The sequence below is a fragment of the Salmo salar genome, chromosome 01 (genome assembly GCF_965601325.2).
Source record: "Salmo salar chromosome 01, fSalSal1, whole genome shotgun sequence".
Classification (NCBI taxonomy): domain Eukaryota; kingdom Metazoa; phylum Chordata; class Actinopteri; order Salmoniformes; family Salmonidae; genus Salmo; species Salmo salar.
Window position 1 is genome coordinate 74,696,679 of NC_138291.1, and position 23,842 is coordinate 74,720,520.

General features: G+C 40.8%; 1 protein-coding gene across 1 annotated transcript in view; it reads left to right on the forward strand.

Annotated features, from left to right (window-relative positions):
• Window positions 1–20,031, forward strand: part of LOC106608383 (zinc finger CCHC domain-containing protein 24) — a 62,453-nt gene extending 42,422 nt beyond the window's left edge. Inside the window, 2 exon segments of the mRNA XM_014206298.3 lie at window positions 4,769–4,933; window positions 12,658–20,031. Coding sequence (XP_014061773.1) covers window positions 4,769–4,933; window positions 12,658–12,771 — 279 coding nt within the window. The 3' untranslated portion in view covers window positions 12,772–20,031.
• Window positions 20,032–23,842: the final 3,811 nt, after the last annotated feature.

The window sequence follows — 23,842 nt, forward strand, 5'->3', positions numbered from 1 at the left end:
AGGCTTGGTGTGTTAGACAGACTCTAACGACATCCTCCCACTGTGTTGATTGACACCAGCACTGCAAAGACAGGGCCCGGGGGTCTTACTGAGGCCTGCAGTCTTCGTGCCAATTTGACAGTTGTTCACAACCCAACATTTGACCATGTGTTTGTCATTGTACGGAAGTATCAGAAGTTTATGTTGACCATGTGAGCTGAAGAGGAGAAATAGAAACTCTGAGCTCTAGTTCTGTCACGTGGTCAGGAAAAAGTCCTAGTACTACTTCTAAACATCCACCTTTTATTCTGACATGGTTGTGGTTCTTCACTCGTTGTCCCGGATCACTGAACAAGGAGTTACCTTGACCATGTGACCAGACTAGGAATAACCAAGCCCTAGTTATGTATAATATCTGGTCTGGCACCATCGGCTGTGTGTCTCTGCCTTTCCTACCAGTAGCTCCTAATTGAGAATGTCTTGATGTTGATCAAGGAGTCTGTTGTGCGGGTGTTTTTGAGTTGATCTGAAACCTGGTCAGAGTGTAGCCAATCCAGGTCAGGCTGTCTGTGCTGTAAACACAGTATCATGTGCATCTACTGGCCCAGAAACAGAGCTATAGATACAGCTCTACATTGAGAATATAGAAATTAGAGCATAGAGAAATCTACTGCATGGAGCACTGAGGAGTGATGAGTAGTGGGGTTTCTATGGTGTTCAGTGAAGCGCCTACATGAGGATCTCATAACACATTCATAAGACCTACATAATGCATTCAGGGGTGGTCCGTTGTAGCTCAGTTGGTAGAGCACGGCGCTTATAATGCCAGGGTAGTGGGTTTTATTCCCGGGACCACCCATAGGTAAAAATGAATGCATGCATGACTGTATGTTGCTTTGGATAAAAGCTTCTGCTAAATGGCATATATTATTATATACTGTAAGCAGTATAGCAGTACATAGCCAGCAATAGACAGTGTAAGAGCTACAGCTCTGCAAGGAGAGTAGAAGGATGATCAGTCTACTACATGGAGCATTGACAGATAACTTGTGATGGTCAGGAGTAGGGTTCCAAAATTCTGGGAACTTTCAATAAATTCCCTGTTTTTCGCCAAATTCCAGATTGGAGGAAAAAGCAGGAAATACAGAATCCCCCAACTAGTATTTCTGGAGAACCAGAGAATTTATTGAAGGTTCCCAGAATTTTGCAACTCTAGTCAGGAGAGGACATCAGAGTTTTCACAAAGCATCTCAGAGTAGGAGTGTTGATTCAGGATAGGTTTTGCCTTTTAGATTACAATGATAACATATAATGTAAAAACATTTTTTTTTTATTGTCACATACACCATGCAGTGAAATGTATTTTTTTTTTACAAGGTCAGTCATAGTAGTATAGCATCCCTGAAGCAAATTAGGGTTAAGTGCCTTGCTCAGGGACACAGATTTTTCAACTTGTCGGCTCGGGTATTCAAACCTTTCGGTTACTGGCCCAATATGTTGCAAATAACAGATTACATTTGACATATTTCTTTTAAAATATCTGACAGCCTCTGCTTACTGGAGTTAGTTAAAACATTCCTTGTTAGATCGTTTGGAGGGGACTGTCCAGGGCTGGCTCCAGGCATAAGTGACAGAAGCGACATAAGCACCCATATCTCTTAGGTTCTCCGGGGTCTCAACTTACTGTTGAGAGTTAGAATAATACGTGCAAGTTTGAAATTTGGTTGTGCATCAGCAGTTTTTCTCTTGTTTTGACAGTCACTCACAGCCACTCAATTAGCCATGACCTCCGGGGGCCCCCATTGATTTTGTTAGTCACTCTCACTCAGATATCATTAACATGGCATAAGTCATTACAAAATGTGTAGAATTGTAGGAAATTAGCATTAAAACTACAAGAATGTCTCTCTCTCTTTACCATGGCAAAATTAGTAGAATTGCATGACATTTGTTATAAAATACCTACACACCAAATCTCACTTAGGGTCCCCAAAAGGTTAGAGCTGGCCCTGGGACTGTCCAAATAACGTCTTACATGACGTTGTTTGTGATTGTGTCAGAGCGTCGCCTTTAATGCGTATGGACTGCCGGTCTCAGAGCCAGGCCATGTCACCGTTTCCAGCTGTTCTCTCTCCTCATTCCCTCCCTTCTTCCATCTCCCTCTCTCTCTCCTTCTCTGTCACAGAGGGAGATGTTGTGTTGACGGTGGTTAGGTCAATGTCATGTTGTTGTTGAACCCCTGGACAGTAACAGCCTATCATAGTGAGCTGCTGGACAGTGGCAGCCTATCATAGTGAGGCCTTGGCTGCTCGTCCTCAATGACGCAAGGCGCTGGCGTAGGTTTACACTGGACCAGATGCTGATGATTAAGCTTTGCATTACTCATGCTGGATGGACTGGACCAGTGGTATACATCTACCACCTCTCTCAACCCCCCTACACTCCTATACATACACGCATGCACACACACACACACACACACACACACACACACACACACACACACACACACACACACACACACACACACATATCTTTCCACCTCCCTACAGACCTCTACACCTCTTTATAACAATGTCTACCCCCTGAGTTCTCTCGCCTCTCTGCCCTCTAACTGAAATCTGGGACCAGCTTTGGGCAATTCCCTCCGCCTTGTAAGAAAACAAGCCTTAACAACTAATCATGGGCTTGGTGGTTAGTTGACTAGTTGAATCAGATGTGCTAGTACTGGGCTGGAACAAAAAAGTGCATTCTTAGGGATCCTTGAAAAGAAGTGTTTGTTTTATTAGACTAGAGTAGGTTGTAGTACACAGGGATTTGCATCTGATGGGTGGGGTTCAGAATCCAACATAACATCAGCCGAACACATCAGCCGTCAGCCAGTGGGAGATCAGCCAACGCCAGTCAAGCTCCCTAATTAGTTCGTTTTGGCAGGACATACGCACGCACAGTGATTTATCCCCGCAATGACATCAATCGTGCTTTGTTTGCGACACTCTAGGGGGAAAATGAGACTTTTACCCCTTGTTGCTGTTGTAGTAGCCTGGCCTAGATGAACCACTGCCAGTATGGTGCGTCACAAATGGCACCCTATTCCCTATATAGCGCACTACTTTTGACCAGAGCCATTTGGGCCCTGGTTAAAAGTAGTGCACTATATAGAGACTATGGTGCCATTTGGGATGTAGACCGTATGAACTCGGTAGTATGATGAGGAGGAGCCCCTCCCAGGGATATTAGCCTCTCGCAAGCTTTATTTCATGGCTGGTGGAGTGTGTGTGTCTGTGTGTGTGAGACAGAGTGTGGCCGAAAAGCCTTCTCCTCGCTCAGTCTCAGTTTCTCAACTCTCCAAATGTTACAATATGCTGCATGCATAGGAAAAATATAAGCACCCCCCAAAAAATAAAGAACAAAAAGGGTAGCATTAGTTAAGTAAACTTTTTGCATATGTCTTTATCTCTTTTGTGTTCTCACCATCTGTTTCAGGGACCTTCTGTATACTGAGTTTCACCCACATGATATCCCCTACATGGCCAAAAGTATGTGGACACGCTTCAAATGAGTGGATTCTGCTATTTCAGCCAGAACTGTTGCTCACAGGTGTATAAAATGGAGCACACAGCCATGCAATCTCCATAGACAAACATTGGTAGCATAATGGCTCGTACTAAAGAGCTCAGTGACTTTCAACATGGCGCAGTCAAAGGATGCCACCTTTCCAACAAGTCAGTTTGTCAAATGTCTGCCCTGTTAGAGCTTCCCTGGTCAAGTTTAACTGCTGTTATTGTGAAGTGGAAACATCTAGGAGCAACAACGGCTCAGTCGCGAAGTGGTAGGCCACACAAGCTCACAGAGCGGGGGGGCCAAGTTCTGAAGCTCGTAGTGCATAAAAATTGTCTGCCCTCGGTTGCATCACTCACTACCGATTTCCAAACTACCTCTGGAAGCAACGTCAGTACAGTAACTGTTTGTTGGGAGCTTCATGATATGGGTTTCCATGGCCGAGCAGCTGCACACAAGCCTAAGATCACCATGCGCAATGCTAACCATTGACTGGAGTGGTGTAAAGCTCGCCGCCATTGGACTCTGGAGCAGTTGAAATGCGTTCTCTGGAGTGATAAATCACGCTTCACCATCTGGCAGTCTGACGGAGGAATCGGAGTCTGGCGGATGCCAGGGGAACGCTATCTGCCAGAATGCATAGTGCCAACTGAAAAGTTTGGTGGAGGAGGAATAATGGTCTGGGGTTATTTTTCATGGTCTGGGCTAGGCCCCTTAGTTCCAGTGAAGGGAAATCTTAACACTACAGCATACAATGACATTCTAGACGATTCTGTGCTTCCAACTTTGTGGCAACAGTTTGGGGAAGGCCCTTTCCTGTTTCAGCATGACAATGCCTTCGTGCACAAAGCAAAGTCCATGCAGAAATTGTTTGTCGAGATCGGTGTGGAAGAACTTGACTGGCCTACACAGAGCCCTGACCATAACCCCATCAAACACCTATGGGATAAATTGGAACGCCGACTGCAAGCAAGGCCTAATCGTCCAACATCAGTGTCAACCTCACTAATGCTCTTGTGGCTGAATGGAAGCAAGTCCCCACAGCAATGTTCCAACATTTAGTGGAACGCCTTTCCAGACGAGTGGAGGCTGTTATAGCAGCAAAGGGGGGACCAACTCCAAATTAATACCCATGATTTTGCAATTAGATTTTTGATAAGCGAGTGCCCATATACATGTGTAGTGTATCTTAAGATACAATCTAAACCTCTCTATTTTGTCCTCCCAGGCACGGCCTAAAGGTGAGGGTCTAACTCCGTACCAGGGGAAGAAGAGGTGTTTCGGAGAGTACAAATGTCCCAAGTGTAAGAGGAAGTGGATGAGCGGTAACTCCTGGGCCAACATGGGACAAGAATGTATCAAGTGCCATATCAACGTCTACCCACACAAGCAGGTAGGACAACGTATGTGTGTGCACGTGCTCATATGTGTGCAGTTGTGCATGGGGTATTTGGGGTGTTTGTGGGTGTTTGTGGGTGTTTCTGTGTGTGCGTGTGTGCGCTCGTGAGCTTTGTGTGTGTGTGTGTGTGTGTGTGTGTGTGTGTGTGTGTGTGTGTGATGGAGTAATTTTGTATGTTGTGAAAAAAATATGCAAAGTGTTCTTAATCATTATTAAAAAACATTCAGAATATGGTTTGACAACTCAACCTCTTTAGTCAGGGGTTTGTAAGGGAAAGTGTATAAACGGAGGGGTGTGTTGAAGCTACATTTGTTTTAATGGTGAAATAACAGGCCTCAGCCGGAGGTTAATAAGGTCCAGATACAGGGAGGGAAATGTGGTCACATTAGTGGTCTCAGAGGATGCGTCCCAAATGGCTTCCTATTCCCTATGCAGTACACTAGTTTTGACTATGGTATAGGGTGCTAATTTGGACACAACTTGTGGCTGCTTACATTTTGTAGGCTGTTCCCAACTTGCCTGATTTGAAGTATAGTAAAAAAAAAGTGCTTCAGAGTAAAGTAAGAGTGCTGATCTAGAATCAGTTTGCCTTTAGGATTACAATGGTTTAGATTATATGGACGGCTGGGACCTGATCCTAGATATAAATGCTCCTAAAATAATCTTAGGTCTTGTCGTGTCTACACTTGACATGCGACTTTTGCTATCAGAATAAGAAGATCGCATTGAAAAGATGGGTGGCTTTGTGGTCTGATTGTGTTTAGATCTGGCTCACCACTTCAGGAGGTGGTCAGGGATGCATTTTGTGTGAATTTCTCCTCAGTCTGGACCAGAGTGTGTGAGCAGAGCTGGAGTGGAGCAAGGAGCAGAGAGTGCCCAAATTTAGTGGAGGGTGGGGCGAGATTCCCAAAGGCTTGAGCATCGGCCTTCTCGCCCGCTCCAATTTCGCTCCAGTAGTGCCCCAGTAGCACCCCACGAGCTCAGGGCATGCCCGGCCCAGTATGCATTTGTAGTCTACTTGTGGGCTGCGGTAACCCCTTGCTTTACCTACTGTCATGGAGTTTGCTAAATATTTTCATAAAGAAACTGATAAAGGAGGAAAATCAAGGGGACTTATGTAACAGTATAGCTTCTGTCCCTTTCCTCGCCCCTACCTGGGCTCGAAGCAGGGACCCTCTGCACACGTCGACAACAGCCACCCTCGAAGTATCGTTAACCATCGCTCCACAAAAGCCGCGGCCCTTGCTGAGCAAAGGGAACAACTACTTCAAGGTCTCAGAGCGAGTGACGTCACCGATTGAAACGCTATTAGCATGCACCACCGCTAACTAGCTAGCCATTTCCCATGGTTACACTTACAAAGATGAGGACCAAGAGCAAGAGAGGGAGTGAGAGGGTGAAGAATCTTTGTGGAATCTGAAAAGACACGTATCTCGAAAGCATGATGGTGTACTTACTACGTGCACATGCTAAAAGAAAGGAACGAGTTGGGTAGATAACTAAGTGTGTCATTGTAGCAAAGTATTTATAAACCAAAAATCTGATCTCTTAAACGTTTCGTTCATTTTTGTTCTATTATCTATACAATAGGCCATCATTTATTTTGGCCCAATAGGCCTGGCATATTCTCACGTTCAAGGAGCTTTCTGTTTTGATTTGGCTTATTTTACCTAAAAAACTTTAGGCCTACCTATAGAAAAATAAAAAATATAACTCTGCATCCCTGCCCAGCCTAGCAAGAGTTTAGCATCCCCAGTGGATCTGCAAATGTGGACAGGATATTCTCTGCTGCTGACCGGCTCTCCAGGCACCATCACATGAGACATGAAGCTACAGACTGGCCAAACTCCTGTTTCTAAAAATGAATTCTAAAAATGAATTCAAAGGCACTAACAAGTAATTGTTCGTTTCATTTGTATTTCATTTTAAGTAAATCACAGCCTATGCACAATTTATAGACTGTAACGATTTAATACAATGAAATGTTTGAATGCTGAGCGCTTTATGTCCCTACCAGCATATTGTGTCACACTCACAAATGCTTCACAATGTATTTCTTTGTAGGTTATAGCCTTGAAATAATTGAAATAATATAGCCTAAATAATTCGTTTTCGTTCCTTCTTAGACTGCCTGTCTGGCTCCTGACCTATTTAGAGTGTTTATATGATGTTTAATATGACATGTAGCCTATTTGAAATGATGTTCGCTTCTTACATTCACCTTTTCATGTTTATTCAAATACTTTTCATTTAAATCCATATGGTTTGGTTTCAACACTTCAAAACCAAATGGTAAGTCCAGGTTCACAAAAATAGATTGGTGTTGGTTAAATTGTGATGTTAATGAATGGAGAGAATTTGGAGTGGTATTTGTTTTCTTCTAGGAGTGCCGAGCGGTTTTTAGCGGAGTGGTTGGAAAGGACATGGAGCGCTGGAGCGGGATTTCCAACCACTCAACTCTGCTCACATGCTCTTGTCTGGACGCAATCAGGCTACCGAAAGCGCATACAGTGGGTGACACATTTTCATTATAATGTTGGAAGAAATACGTTCCTAGCGTGCGAGGAACGTGTTTGCTGGCCTCATAAATGCTAGCCAGCTAGCTAATATATATATATATATTTTTAATTGTTTGGGTAGTTATGCTAACCCGTATGCAATCCCTTTAGCTTTGCTTGCTGGCTAGCTACAGAGGTTAGCTGGCTAGATGCAGTAGCTACAGTAGTTAGCTACTGGCATCCGTTGTTGTTGAGTTATTAACATATTTTACCTATTCCACCGTTTGTATAATGCATACTGGCATTTGAATACAGTGCGGGAATAGGGAATCCGGACACACTGTGGACACGGTAGACACATTTAAATGTAGGTGTATGTAGATGCATGACATGTTCGGAATTCCATGATCAGAAATCTATCCTCAGAATACTAAAGCTGCATGAACTGTCAAGTCTAGACACGGCCTTACACTACTCTGAGACACATTGTGAATATGGGCCCAGAGCTCTGTCACTTAAACTATTCATCTCTCAAAAGCAATAAACTCCAAGAAACAGTTTAACTAGATGTTATAAGTAACTATCCAAATATGTGACATCCAGAATTGTGTTATCATTATCACTATCATTAAATATTCCTTCATTCAATTAACTTGAAAATGTGTAAATGTTTTGTTTGTAGAATTGAGAGGGGAGAAAGCGCTTTAGGCGTAATTCCCCGGTTCCAAACATTACATGTAACTTCCACTCTCAATCTAGTCATAGACTTTCTTTTTTCTACTGTATCATTGACTTGTTTATTGTGTTATTGGCTTGTTTGTTTACTCCATGTGTAACTCTGTGTTGTTGTCTGTGTCACACTGCTTTGCTTTATCTTGGCCAGGTCGCAGTTGTAAATGAGAACTTGTTCTCAACTTGCCTACCTGGTTAAATAAAGGTGAAATAAAATAAAAAATAAAAAATATTTTCATTTCAACAAATTTAGTCAATTCCACCACTTAAAATACAGTTTTGGCTGCTGGGGGCCCAACTTGTAGTTCCCTGGGTCCTGGTCAAAAGTAATGCACTATATAGGGAATAGGGTACCATTTGGGACATAGACCTACCCCGCATACTATGGAAAGAGTATGCATGATTCGCTCTGCTAGCAATAATGCTAAATTGGACAGAAAGGAGATGCCTTTTCTCAAGGAGGCTACATCTTCACTCGCTCTGATATTAAAGGGGCAACCTGGTATTGCATTTCTCCAGCCCAATCCCTCCAAGTGGCGAGGTGAATGCTTTGTTATTGTTGTTGCTTGAATCCCAGATTGCCTCTTTAAACCATTATTGAAAGAGTGCAAGAAAACTTTATGGGAAAGTGAAAGTAGCTGTTGGGCTCTGTACAGTACATTCTATTGTATTTCTCAATAGTGATGATTGGCCACTTTAGCTATTTCTCCCTCCCAGAGTTTGGGATAATCGCCCAAACTCAAATGTATCTCTAGTCGCTACCCACAATTCTTGCACTTTTTGAGATCTGAGGGGGATGGATAGCAATTTGACGAACGGTTATACAGTGTCCTCCATAATTATTGGGACAGTGAAGTGTTTTTTCTTCTTCATTTGGCTCTATACTCCCCACATTTGGATTTGAAATCAAACAATGACTATGAGGTTAAAGTACAGACTGTCAGCTTTAATTTTATGGTATTTTCATCCATATCGGGTGAACTGTGTCACGATCGTCTAACGGAGTAGACCAAGGCGCAGCGTGCGTAGAGTTCCACATGTTTTAATAAATGAAACTCACCAAAAGCAAATACAGACGCAAACGAAACGTGAAGTAATGGTGTGCTCACAGGCACAACACAACAACAAGATCCCACAACTAAAGGTGGAAAAAGGGCTGCCTAGGTATGGTTCCTAATCAGAGACAACGATAGACAGCTGCCTCTGATTAGGAACCATACTCGGCTCAACACAAAGAAATATAAACCATAGAATGCCCACCCCACACCCTGACCTAACAACCTAGAGAAATAAACCGTGTCTCTCAGGTCAGGGCGTGACAGTACCAGTCTCAATGTCAACAGTGAAGAGCCGACTCCGAGATGCTGGCCTTCTAGGCAGAGTTGCAAAGAAAAGGTACTATTTAATGAAGCTGCCAGTTGAGGACTTGTGAGGCGTCTGTTTCTCAAACTAGACACTCTAATGTACTTGTCCTCTTGCTCAGTTGTGCACTGGGGCCTCCCACTCCTTTTCTATTCTGGTTAGAGCCAGTTTGCGCTGTTCTGTGAAGGGAGTAGTACACAGCGTTGTACTAGATCTTCAGTTTCTTGGCAATTTCTCGCATGGAATAGCCTTCTTTTCTTAGAACAAGAATAGACTGAGTTTCAGAAGAAAGGCCTTTGTTTCTGGCCACAAATGCTTATGCCCTAGATACTCAACTAGTCTAAAGAAGGCCAGTTTTCAGCTGTGCTAACATAATTGCAAAAGGGTTTTCTAATGATCAATTAGCCTTTTAAAATGATGAACACAATGTGCCATTGGAACACAGGAGTGATGGTTGCTGATAATGGGCCTCTGTACGCCTATGTAGATATTCCATTCAAAATCAGCCGTTTCCAGCTACAATAGTCATTTGCAACATTAACAATGTTTACACTGTATTTCTGATCAATTTGATGTTATTTTAATGGACAGAAAATGCGATTTTCTTTTAAAAAACAAGGACATTTCTAAGTGACCCCAAACTTTTGAACGGTAGTGTAATTTTTTTAAAGTCATGTTTAAAAAATTATCTGAGCGGTAGATCTCGGCCTGCATTTTGAATCAGAAAGTGATCTTGGCTCAGAAAATGTTGGTTACCACTGGTGTAGGGGACTAGGGGCACAAGTGCGTAGGGGATAGGGCATAGGGGATAGGGGCTAGGGGTTGCTTGCTGCTTTGGATTTGGAAATACAGCTACACTAGGATTTGCATGGATCTTCATCCATTCTTCAATGCCATTGAGGGTTCTACTATACTGTAGCTATGGTCACGATCACAACACCAATAGATCTTCATATAATGATAGAATGCTTCAAGCAATATCAGGCGATTTCATCAGATCAAACCGATGATGAGAATGTATCAAGTCACCATTAAGCTCAGCATTCACAGGGATTATTCTCACCAAAGTCAGTCTTTTAAAACGGCAGAGAAAAATCTCTGTTCAATGGAAACAGCTTGTGGGAAAAGCATGCTCGTGTGTGTGTGTGTGTGTGTGTGTGTGTGTGTGTGTGTGTGTGTGTGTGTGTGTGTGTGTGTGTGTGTGTGTGTGTGTGTGTGTGTGTGTGTGTGTGTGTGTGTGTGTGTGTGTGTGTGTGTGTGTGTGTGTGTGTGTGTGTGTGTGTGTGTGTGTGTGTGTGTGTGTGTGTGTGCTTGCGTTCTTGTGTGTGTGTGTTGTGGCTAGCACCACACTCACAGGCAAATTCCACACATTTGCAATGTCACCCACTTCACATATTTCCCCCTGTCAGCGTTTGAGAATGAACCACTAACCCCCAGGTACTGCACACACACACACACACACACACACACCCACACCCATAGCTTGGCTCCAACAGAAAGGACTGAGGGAAATGAATTAAACATTGTGTATTTTTCTTATCTTCTGACGTTGGTATCTGATTCCCAGATACGCTTTAAACTGCAAGTCTTCATGTCCTCAACAGTTCCTGTTATGTGGTGAGGTAAAAAGGTATCCTGACCTGAGCCCTGACCTTCTAAATAGCATCAAATAGTATGTTAATGCTGGGCAGCACATTAGTCCCAGGAGTCTTTGACTGGTTCAGGCACAAGATCAGAGTGAAACAATAAGATCAACCATCACAGATGAGTTACTTTACATTATAGTATTCTGGACCGTCTATGTGCTTCTATAGTTTTCACATTTCATGACTTTTAGACAGGCATCCGGATATCTATGGCCGGATGGAATCTGGTTTTGGATTGAAAGATATGTGTGGCATTCATTCAAAATAAACTAATCATGAAAACAGTTTTATCCATTTAATAAATACACAGACAAACCGGACAGATGCAGTCCTTCAGTCCAAAACCCAAGATGTTTAACTGTCAGATAATATTTCCTACGAAACATATACTTTGTCATCAAGTACATCATATTTTGGAAGCCAAACTTAACATTGTGGGTATGTTTGATATGTATTTCATGTTAAGCCTTTAAAGCTAGTGGCAGGCAGTCAAGGCGAAGGCTGGCTGCATTGTCTTCTTGCTCTGGTCCTTGGCAACCTGGGCCTTTATTCATAATGTGTCTCAGAGTAGGAATGCTGATCTAGGATCAGATCCGCTCTGTGCATATCATCATATTCATTGTGATCTAATAGGCAATACTGAGCTTAGATCAGAGACACTTTATGAATACGGGCTCTGGTTTTGACAAGTTATAGAATCAGTCTGAGACTGTCTGTCTGGAAAAAATAACAGTATCATAAAAAAAACTCTGTAACAACAATGGGTGGGAAAGCAAATGATTGCTGAGGGATTGTATGTGATCGACATCCAACAAACCGTTGGCGCTGAACGATACCCTCTGTTGTCCTTCATATACTTTCCAACAAACCATTACTCCCAGTGGTGTAGCTGGTATTTTCATGCAGGTTTATATCAGCAAACATGTGCCTTGGACCTCTTTCTGGAATTATAGCATGTAGGAGGGGGCTCTGGTCAAAGGTAATGCACTACATAGAGAACAGGTTACCATTTGGAACGTAGACTCTGTCATTATATCGTGTTAGCGAGAGAAGGAGATATGTTAGGGTTATTTGCCTCAGCTCTGAAACCATTAACAGATAGTACGCTGACTCCAGGTCTGAAAAAATCCAGGGTTAGTTCTTGTGGCCTGAGATTTTGGAATACAACAGAGCTGGTTTGAGTCCCAAGCAAACTGCTGGCAGATTGAAGGCTTTGTGTTGGGTGTGTGTGTGTGTGTTTGTTTGTGTGAGTGTGGGTTGAATTGTCAGTGTGTGGTTAGCACCCAGTATACTGTAGAATTGAGGTTATCTCTTCCCCCTGCCATGTTATCACCATTGCAAACTGTTTATATAGTGTGTATACTTGTACGTGATGAGTCTCACTCTTCTCTTTCTCTACCTCTCTCCCTCCCTCTCTGTCATCCATCTTTCTCTACCCCCTCTCCCCATCTCTCTCCCTCTCTCCCTACGTAACTGTTAGCGTCCATTGGAGAAGCCTGATGGCCTGGACGTCTCAGACCAGAGTAAGGAGCACCCTCAGCACCTGTGTGAGAAATGCAAAGTCCTGGGCTACTACTGCCGACGCGTGCAATAACACCTTAATATATACCCCCCCCCCCCCCCTTGCTTCACTCCTCCCCTCCCTCTCATCCATCCTCCTTCTCCTCTCCCCATCTCCATCACCTGTTCCTCATCCCTTCAACACCCCCTCCCCCTCCCTTGTTCCTCCTCCCCCACTCCATTTCCCATCCCCTCTCTGAATTAGCCGGTAAACCTTCTTTTGGGGAGGTTTGTCACAAAAAACAGTTCTTGGTCATTATCCCTACACCTACTGGCCCTTTCTTAATGGTAAAGGAGTGAGAGAAACTGATCCAAGATCTGTACTTAGTGATTAAAAGCCCACAAAGTGCTCTTGCTAAACAGCGATAAAACCCCACAAAGTGCTCTTTTTAAACAGTGAAAACTTGCCTAATAATTGTATGTAAATATCCTCAATCATGACAGGGCCTTATAGCCTTGTGTACCCCACGCAATGTGTGTATAATGTGATATTGTTCTCACTGACAGTATTGCCCTCTCTTTGGTTTCATTACCTCACTTTGGGCTCTGTTGATTTTGTGGTTACAGAAGAGTTTTCCCTGCCAAGTGAAGTGTGTGTGTGGATGTTCTGAGCATTAAAACAGACAGACAGGGCTTCTAGTGATGGTAATGTAACAAAGGTCCCTAAACCTTCTATCGTCATGGGCTCAAGTTGGGGTCAATGTCTGGTCAAAGGTCAACCTATACATTAATAACTGTGAATGAATTATGAATTGATTATTGATTGATTAACTGAGGGATACCGCACCATACATCCCTGGCTTACATGTTATATGTGGTGTATTTATTATTTGTCGTCTGTTTGTCTGTTGTGCAATTTTGAATTGATTTTAACTGGGATATATACAAGTAACTGTCAAAATCTAGGAAACACCAACATAAAGTGTCTTAACAGGGCCAGAGCAGTTTCAATGAACCTTCGCATAGATTCTACAAGTGTCTGGAACTCTATTGGAGGGATGTGACACCATTCTTCCACGAGAAATTCCATAATTTGGTGATCTGTTGATGGTGGTGGAAAACGCTGTCTCAGGCGCCACTCCAGAATGTCCCGTAAGTGTTCAATTGGGTTGAGATCTGGTGACTGAGACTGCCATGGCATATGGTTTACATCATTTTCATGCTCATCAAACCATTCAGTGACCACTTGTGCCCTGTGGATGGGGGCATTGTCATCCTATGGGGGCATAGCCATGGTAGCCAAAATAATGGCAAAAATCATGGCCTGCCCAGCATTTTTATACATGACCCTAAGCATGATGGGATTTTAATAGTTTAATTAACTCAGGAACCACACCTGTGTGGAAGCTCCTGCTTTCAATATACTTTGTATCCCTCATTTACTCGTGTGTTTCCATTATTTTGGCGGTTACTTGTATATGAATGTGTAATAGTATACTGTATGTATGTTTTTATATCAGTATTATTGTGTAACTGCTTCTACTTGTCTATAGAAACTACTTTAGGTTGAGAATCGTTCTTCGTTTAGATGTAGTACAGTGATAATAACATTGATGTTTTGTATTTAACATGCTATGCATTTACGTCAGCAATGAAATTAGTGTTTAGGTATTAATCGAGATTTACAAATTGACCAGCTTTGAAAATTCTTGTCCAAAGCCAAATGCAATAAGAGCCGTTTCTGTTATGATAAAGACTGAATATCCAGTTCCTCTTAGCCAATATAACATTCATATTTAGACTCTCAAGTGTTAGATTGAACCTATCTGCAATGCTGTAGTCTTTTTTGCCTACCTAATTTGACACTTTACTTCCAAATAATCATTTTATTGTAATGAGTTCCTTGAAAAGTAATTCCGTCCTGTACTCTATGTATGCAAACAATATTCTTATTAAGGACTCAACTTCAGTAGTCAATTTGGTGTAGGATGCGGGTAGATTGACATGGTGGATTTTAGTTGATTAGAACTGGTATTTAATCTGGTATATACAGTAAATAAGTAATCCTTATGCATTTCAAAGTGGTTCTATAGTATACATATTGCATTTGCAAATTCACATCTTTTGTAGGACTCACAGCTGGCCAATAGAGCTGTTCCAGTCTTGTAACGCTACTTTAAGACAGCTTTATTTACCTAGAAATATGACAGTGAATCGAACTAATATCTTTTTCCAAGGGGTTTGACCCCTTCATAGTGTGTCAAACAGGTGACAGTAGTAAAGGATGTCTGGGGAGAGAGAGAGGTGAAGGGATGTAGGTAAGATTAATATAATGGTTGGTGAAGAAAAAATAAGTGGGAAAGTTGTCTTGTAACAGACATAGCCATGTTTTGTTTATCAGAGGAGTTTTGTAAGTGTGATGATGGATTACGTTTACGTTTCTGTGTGTTTGATACCACATCATGATTTAAACATTAAATAATGTCTTTAATAGAGGAGGTAACTAACTATTATCTCTGTGTTAAAAGATATAGGCCTATACTTTAAACTTTATCGTTGGAGAATCTAGAGGGAAGAATATCTTTGATCTAACATTTTGTAACATTAGGTATTGTTGTATTTTAGGGATAGAGGTTATTGACACTTTTGGAACATTTCTGTTGTGAGTATAGCTGAAGAGAAGTTCGCTACCAATTTTCAAAGCTGAGGTGTATTTTTCAAATCAAACACATTAGCTTCTCAAATATTTAGAACGTGTTTAATGGTTCTATAAAGGTTGAATTAATAGTTGTATATTTTATATTATCTTAAAAGTACCAATGTGCCTTGTAAAAAGAGAATAATTATTTTGAAAAATTTGAAGGAAATGAAATAAGAGGAGAATTGAACTTAGTAGTTTGGAGCTGGATTAAACTAACTCTGAGGTAGTGTTTTGCCAAGTCTGATGCAAGTTCAAGATGGGAAAACAATAACCTTACCCCATTAGAACTGAGAAGTTTCAACTGGCTAATGTCTTCCTCAACACCATTTTTTTGAGTTTGGACGCAGTAACTGAAGCATCTGGCAAAAACAATCACACACACTGTAGCTAGTCTGTTGTCATGGAATCAACAATGATGTTATTTTGAAGTCAGTACACTAATGTGAATGAGGTTTGCACTAAAAGCTGTATACCTCATCCTCGTTCTCCGGGATTAAATCAGATCTCATTTGGGCTTTTAAAGGCGATTGCCGATTGAGACGATATGCAGTGTTTACTGTGAATGGGATCTCCACAAATGCGGGAACATTGCCTTCTAAAGCTGCAATGCCTATAACTCGTGATCGTGATCGGATTGAATCCCGTCCTTGAGATGATAGTCTGTTTATGACTTAATGATTGATTTAACAAACACAAGTAGGAGTTTAGTCTGTTAACTTACATATAATGTGTGGATACTGAACAATGCCTTATGCATAATTTGTCAAAACTTGGACATCACACTCAGTTGGTTTTAGTTATATGGGGAGGTGAAGGATAGTTAGCCTGGTTCCAGATCTGTTTGTGACTCTTGACAATCCCTATAGTCATTGTGACAGCACAATCAGATCTTGAACCAGCCTACAGGATAGTAGTCTACTCATAAAATATTAGGCTTTATAATAGTGAGGAGATGCATCATAGCCATTCTATGGATATTGTATTATCATCTGAACAAAAAGGGTTTATTTAATCATATTTGATGTGAATCGTGTATTGATATAGATGGTTTCGTTCGTGATTACAGGTCATAGCAGATTATTATTTTCTCCCCACATAATGTTGGGATCAATTCTATATTTTCAGTACTGTAGCTAATGCTATTTATCTGTTTCTCTGTCATATCTAATAAGTGTTATAAAACCAACTACAACCGAGCAGAACACTGCTGATATCCTATCTTTACAATATATTCTAGTCTTTATTCTCTTCCCAACAGTAGTGTATCAGTATATTGTATGTTTCCATTAGCCATCTCCGTTAGCTTGGGTATTAGCCAAGTAAAACTAGGACTAGATACAATCAGATCAAGCGTTAACCAGCGATAGCCGACAGCTGCACAGCTGATGTGTTGGAGGAGTCGGAGGTGTAACTGCATTGGAGCTGTCCAATCAGTGAGCAGCTGCTCTTGATCATTGTCACGAAACCACACCCATCCCACTTGCGTTAGAAGATCAGAACGAGAAAGTGTAGGCTATATAGATGAAATAATTATGCTCAAATTGAAAATCATAAAAATAAATAATGAGGGCCTCCCGAGTAGCGCAGTGGTCTAAGGATCTCTAGCTGTGCCACTAGAGATCCTGGTTCGAGTCCAGGCTCTGTCGCAGCCGGCCGCGACTGGGAGACCCATGGGGCGACGCACAATTGGCCCAGCATCGTCCGGGTGGGCCGGGCGCAATCTACGCTGACACGGTCGGCAGTTGTACAGTGTTTCCTCTGCGGTTGACTTCCGGGTTAAGCAGGCATTGTGTCAAGAAGCAGTGCGGCTTGGCTTTTATTCTAAATGAATAAAAATAAAAAAGATTTCTATCAGCCTAATCGAGGTGTAGATTACATCTCACATTCCAGTCTTCGAACTTGTGAACAAGGCTGCATGGGATATCTCTTACTGCGACTCCTTTCAGCCAATGGCAATGCCATTCTCCATTCTTTAGGTACACTATAATGCCAGGAGCGGCTTGTGGATTTGACAACTAACTCATTTCCACCTTCGACACCGCCAAAACAATCGCTATGCGGATGACAGCTAAAGCAGATCTAATTGAATAAAACCCCTAAAGTGCTAATACTGATCAAAATCGATATGCATTAGGCTTATGAGTGCTCTGACTTAAGGAATATAAGGATAAGAAAATCCTTAAGAATATAAGGAATATCATGAAGAATATAAAGAAAATATAAAATTGCCCAATATATTTTTGTGGGATAGTCTGATTCCGTCCAGACAAGTTTGTGAAGAAGCCATGTGTTTGAGATGGCGTTACGAGTCAATGGAAGCAGTTCATACAATGTGTTTACGTATTTAAAACGTATACAAATGCTTTTTCAGATGTGTTTTTTGTCTTGAATTTAGGGCTGGATTCAATCCGTATCGCAGAAGATCAGCGTAAAAATGTAAAGGTCATTTCTGATTGAGCCGACATAATCAGCGTTTAACGTGAATGCAGTCTCCACGAACAGGGGAACATTACTTTTTAAATGTAATCTGCGCTATAATGCGGAGCTTCCGTGATGCTTCTGCGATAATGATTTAATCCAGCCCTGACATATACTTGACTTTTCTAGTTCCTTTTCAGTATGGGTTTGTTATTTTCTATGAAAGATTTGTGTATTTTGGAAAAAATACTTTATAGATGTAAAAAAAAAAAAAAAAAGAAACTCGTTATTTTTCCCTGAAAAATACATTTTACAACTGACTGTTTTATGTATATATTAGATGGCCATAATTTTTAAGGATCTTAGCTCCTCTGAAATGTAATGCAATTTTTAAGCTTTCTATGTGAAAAAGGGCCTATATTGCTGAGAAACAAATAAAGCGGGAAGAGTTTTTCGTTGATGTTTTACAGTGATCTGAGGGGTTTATCCTACAGAAATATTTATGAAAAGATTTTTTACAACACTTTTTTTTATATAAAATAAGCAACAGTTACACTAAGAAGGAAATATTGAAATACATAGATTAAAAAAGTTGGTACATAATTATGAACACCCTTTACTCAATTATAAGCCATTGTGTGTGGTTTTTTTTGCGGTTAGAAACGTTATCAGTATTGCATAACCCAGAATGATACCCAAGTGCTTTAACTAATATGTCAGAGTTACAATTTGTGTCCTTTGAATAGCATGCATTCATGTTGTATTACGAGTATTACATTATTATGAAAATGGCAGACATAATTACCAATGTTTTGTTATTAAAATTCTATATCATTGATTAAGATGTTACTAGGATAAGCAATAATACTGTTGTGTTAACATGCAGAAGAAATCATCTTTATATTTGAATGACTGATACTCGCCACTATATAAGCACATTCAACTGTGAGTTCTAGTTTGCCAAAGCAGCTACAACACGGAACTATTGTGAAATAAACATTTTTATTCATAGTGTTGTTAAACCTGGACTCAGGGGTAGACGTAACATAGTAAACATAAATCTGTCTCCCTCCGTGTAATATAATATCTTATGTTTCGTATGGTATGTTACGAATTCCAATTTGTTGTGGGTAACGTTAGCTAGGTGGCTAACTGGCTATAGTTAGCTAGGCTAGGGGTTAGGGTTAAGGTTAGGGGTTAGGTTAAAGGAAGGGTTAGCTAACATGCTAAGTAGTTGCAAAGTTGCTAATTTTCTAAAACTGTCTGTGATGAGATTCGAACACGCAACCTTTGGGTTGCTAGACGTTCACGTTATACGCCTGCCCATCCACCCCGACCAACCACCCTACTTTCGTTTTTGCCTAAAGTAAGCTTCTGTCTCATGTAGCCATACCAAACGTAACATGTCATACTAATTTGAGTGTCCTGAATTTATATTTAATATGTTACGTCTAGTCTATGAGACCAGGCTGTAGTTCAGAGTGTAACTTACTTTATGAGACAAAATTACTATTATAGAGTTTGCATGTGCATGTGTTTTGATTTTAAATGAAAAATGTGTATTACTTTGTGCAATGTATTTAATTTTAGTACTGTAACGTAGTTGGCTACATACTGTAGTGGGCTACATAGAGTCAGTCCTTAATAGCACCCTATTCATTTTATAGTGCACTACTTTTGACCCAGCACATAGGGCTCTGGTCAAAAGTAGTGCACTATTTAGAGAATAGGGTGCCATTTGGGATGTACAATAGTCTCAGCATTCTCAACAACTTCAAATTGATTGTTACTAGTCATAAAAATGTATCGTTCACTGATAGTGTATACCAATTTATACATACTAACTGAATGTACTGTTTTAACACTTAAGTGGTCGATTGGACATTCATGTTTGTTCTTTGACGTCTGTAACGTTTTGAGATTGTATGCTATAATTGGATTGAGTGAGTTAGGATGATGAGTGAGAAGTTGTTGTGGAAAAAGACAATAACACTTCTGTTGCAACACGTCCCTGAAATGGCATTCCCAAATGTGCCTTATTTGTTAGTTAAGAAAACAACAAACTACTTTCCCACTGGGCACAGACATCAATTCAACATCTATTCCACGTTGGTTCAGCGTAATTTCATTGAAATGACATGGAAACAACATTTATTCAACCAGTGTGTGCCCAATGGGTTAGTGCTTTAGTGCTATTAGGAATTTTGATGAATAAAATAAATGTTAAATTCGAAACATCTGGATAGTGTTATTTTTCAGTGCATTGTTGAATTTGTACTATTCCATATACTGGACTGCGGGCGTTCCTTCTTAGTTCACCTCGCCCACTGAAAAGCTAGATAGAATTTCACCATATTGCTTAAATACAACTATCCAATCCTCGCAGATCTACACAAGTACCCAGGGGTTAGGGATCAGGGGCTACTATACATCAATGCAGCTTTAGGGCTCTATGCAATCCGTAGCGCTGAAGATCCGCTGTATAGCACAATTGACAATTATGTTCCCGTGGTCGCGGAGACTACATTCATGGTAAACGCTGCATACTGTATGTCGGCTCAATTGGAAATGACCTTTACATTTTAACGTAGATCTTCCACGATACTTCGGCGATACGGATTGAATCCATCACTTATTGTCCATATGTTACAACAAATAAGCAGACATTTGTTGTCTACTCAATGGTGGGGCTCAGAGCTGGTTAAAATACTGTTTAAAATACTTCAAACACTTTGAGTGTTTGCTCTAGCCTGCCTCGAGTGTCGATTGACATGGTTTGATGGCACTATTCGATGGTCCATTTAAGCCAGGCAAGCTCAATAAAGCACAGATCAAGTATTTCAAATGATTTCAAATAGTATTTGAACCCAGGTTTGGTCTGCACTGTTGAGGTCCGCTGGTTGTGTAAAGGAGAAATTAGGACGATGCCTCAGGAAGCTGTTGTCAAGTCCTGGAGGTCCTATTCTAGTTCAGACTAGTGTTGAAAAGATCAGGGGTAGGGAAATTGACTGGTTTATTTCAACACTTATTTCAATACTTTTACTATTACATTGTCATTTGTATGAGTTATCAATACTTCCAGCTCTGTACTTATAAAACCTTTTCTCTAAACTTTGTTTCTCTGGGTCATTTACTCTAAATTAGTGAATATAGACTAGATAATAAAATACAAATCGTTTTACCAAAGCTGTGGACAGGTTTTTTAACTAAGCCTACAGACTAGATCAAAGCACACATTCATTCTCGCTTCATGATATACACTGAGTGTACAAAACATTAAGAACACCTTCTCTTTCCATGACATAGACTGTCCAGGTGAATCCAGTTGAAAGCTATTATCCCTTATTAATGTCACTTGTTAAATCCACTTCAATCCGTGTAGATGAAGGGGAGGAGACAGGTTAAATAAGCATTTTTAACCCTTGAGACAATTGAGGCATGGATTGTTTATGTGTGCCATTCAGAGGGTGAATGGGCAAGACAAAAGTGCCTTTGAATGGGGAATGGTAGTAGGTGCCAGGCGCACCAGTTTGTGTCAAGATCTGCAACGCTGCTGGGTTTTTCACCCTCAACGGTTTCCCGTGTGTATCAAGAATGGTCCAGCGCCCAAAAGACATCCAGCCAAAATGACACAACTGTGGGAAGCATTGGAGTCAACAAGGGCCAGCATCCCTGTGGAATGCTTTCAACACCTTGTAGAGTCCATTCCTGACAAATTGAGGCTGTTCTGAGGGCAAAAGGGAGGGTGCATCTCAATGTTAAAAGGTGTTCCTAATGTTTGGTATACTCAGTGGAGACGCATGTGATACAAGAACTTAACTGCTTGTAATGATTGTAAACATCTTATTGTTTAACATGAGTCTATAAGTACACTCTTAGAAAACAAGGTGCTATCTAGAACCTAAAATGGTTATTCAGCTGTCCCCATAGGAGAACCCTTTGAAGAACCCTTTTTGGTTCCAGGTAGAACTCTTTTGAGTTCCATTTAGAACTTTTTACATAGAGGGTTCTACATGTAACCCAAAATAATTCTACATGGAACCAAAAAGGGTTCTCCTATGGGGACAGCCAAAGAACTCTTTTGGAACCCTTTTTTCAGAGTGTAGGGCTAGGGCACTGGCCGTAGTCTGTCAAGCCAAGTTTCCATGCACGGGCTTGGACACACATTCCAAATAGCAAACACTTCACAAGAGGGTGGGGACCCAAATTATATTAAGTTTGTTATAACATCCCTAGCTCAAACATAGAAGCGGGGATAAAGTGTCTCTATGGCAACAATGTAACTGGAGAATTCAAACAAACGGTTGGAAAGTCAGAGCGCATGGTTTCGTTTAGAGCCAGGGCAGCTTTTTCATGTTCGGTTCATTATTTACTTTCATAAAGTATTAGCTTGATTAGCATCACCACCACCCAGACACTTAGGTTGCGTTTAGACAGGCAGCCCGATTCTGATCATTGTTTCACTCATTTGTATTTTAACTAATCAGATCAGCTCTGAAAAAGATCTAAAGTGATTGGTCAAAAGACCAATTAGTGGAAGAAATATCGGTATTGGGCTGCCTGTCTAAATGCAGCCATAGTCTGGTTTTTCACTCTCTACCCTGGTCACTCACTGGATTTCACCAGGGGAGAATGGTTCCGTTTACAATAAAGACATTAGAGCTAGAATAGAGGGAAGAACTGAACCATAGAAATATAGTAACTACAACCATAAATAGAATGTTTACATCCTATTTCTATGGTAAGAACCCACACTAAAGAAAGTTGGTGTACTGTACATCAAACTAAAGGTGGTTTTGGGAAAATATTTTACAACACACAAAGTTGATAAAATGTTGTATCTGCATTCTTAACACCTTAATTGCTCATTCACTACTAATGATTGTAGCGTTCGTCACTAACTGTTTCCCTGTATACTACTGTGGTATAACTGTAGATTGACTTGTTTTGACTTGTATTCTGCACACACATTCAAATCACAAATAGCCAATGCACTTCTACTATAGAATCATTGCTCTCTTTTCTAATAAGTGTACTTTACTTCCAGTATGTTGACCTTCTCAGCTTTGTTCCAAGCCAAGTGAGATGAAACAGATATCCCAGTATAGGGAGGTTTCATGGACAAATAGAAGCCAAAGGCGTGATGTCACATCCTGCACTGAAGGACAGGAAGTCGTGTTGGTTGTCTGGCTGTCTAAAAAAAGACATTGGATCCTTACCAGGAAGTGTTAAAGGCAGGAATATTTAGTGATGGTGGCACACAGGACACAATGAGCAATGGAGTATAATCTAAAACATGGATTTATTTAGCAATAAATGTACAACATTATTTTATACATTCTATATGTCTCAGGACCATCTTCCATGCCTAAATAGTTTATAGATTATTTTCTCTACAAAAATATTACAGCGACATCCATAGAGATGGAAAGAGGACTCATCATTTTGTCCGTGCCATTGTGGCGTCTGTGACGGCATTGGCAGCGCCACTGTGGCTATGTCCATTTTAAAATAATAATTTGTCTTTTTCTTTTCTTTTCTTTAGAAAAAAGTGTCAAGTTTATGTTGGTGATTTACTGCCACCTGCAGTGCTGGAAACCTGAACCAAATCTTTTGTCATTCATTTATTATAGCCACTAGATGGTGGGGTTGAAGCCATTTACAAACCATAGCACCCAATTTGAAGACAATGCTCTGATCATTGGCTGATTGCTCCCAACCCATAGGAATCCACACCCAGTTGACTACTTTAAAATGGTGGATGCCCTCAATGGCCATGCTAAAACGGGTTACATCCAAGTTGAGTCCTCTATCCATCTCTATGGTGACATGTAGGATACTGTAGTATTTGCTACAGTATTTTTGTTATATTATCTTTGACATAGAAGTGCAGGCTTTCTCCTTGAGGAAAGATACTGGAGAAGTACTAAAATAACACATTATTCATAATCTGTATGTAGGTAGGACTGGGGTCTGAACAGATAGTTTCTATAACCTGTAGGGAACGCAATATATGGTCTGTACTTGTATGTAGGTTTCTCACTTA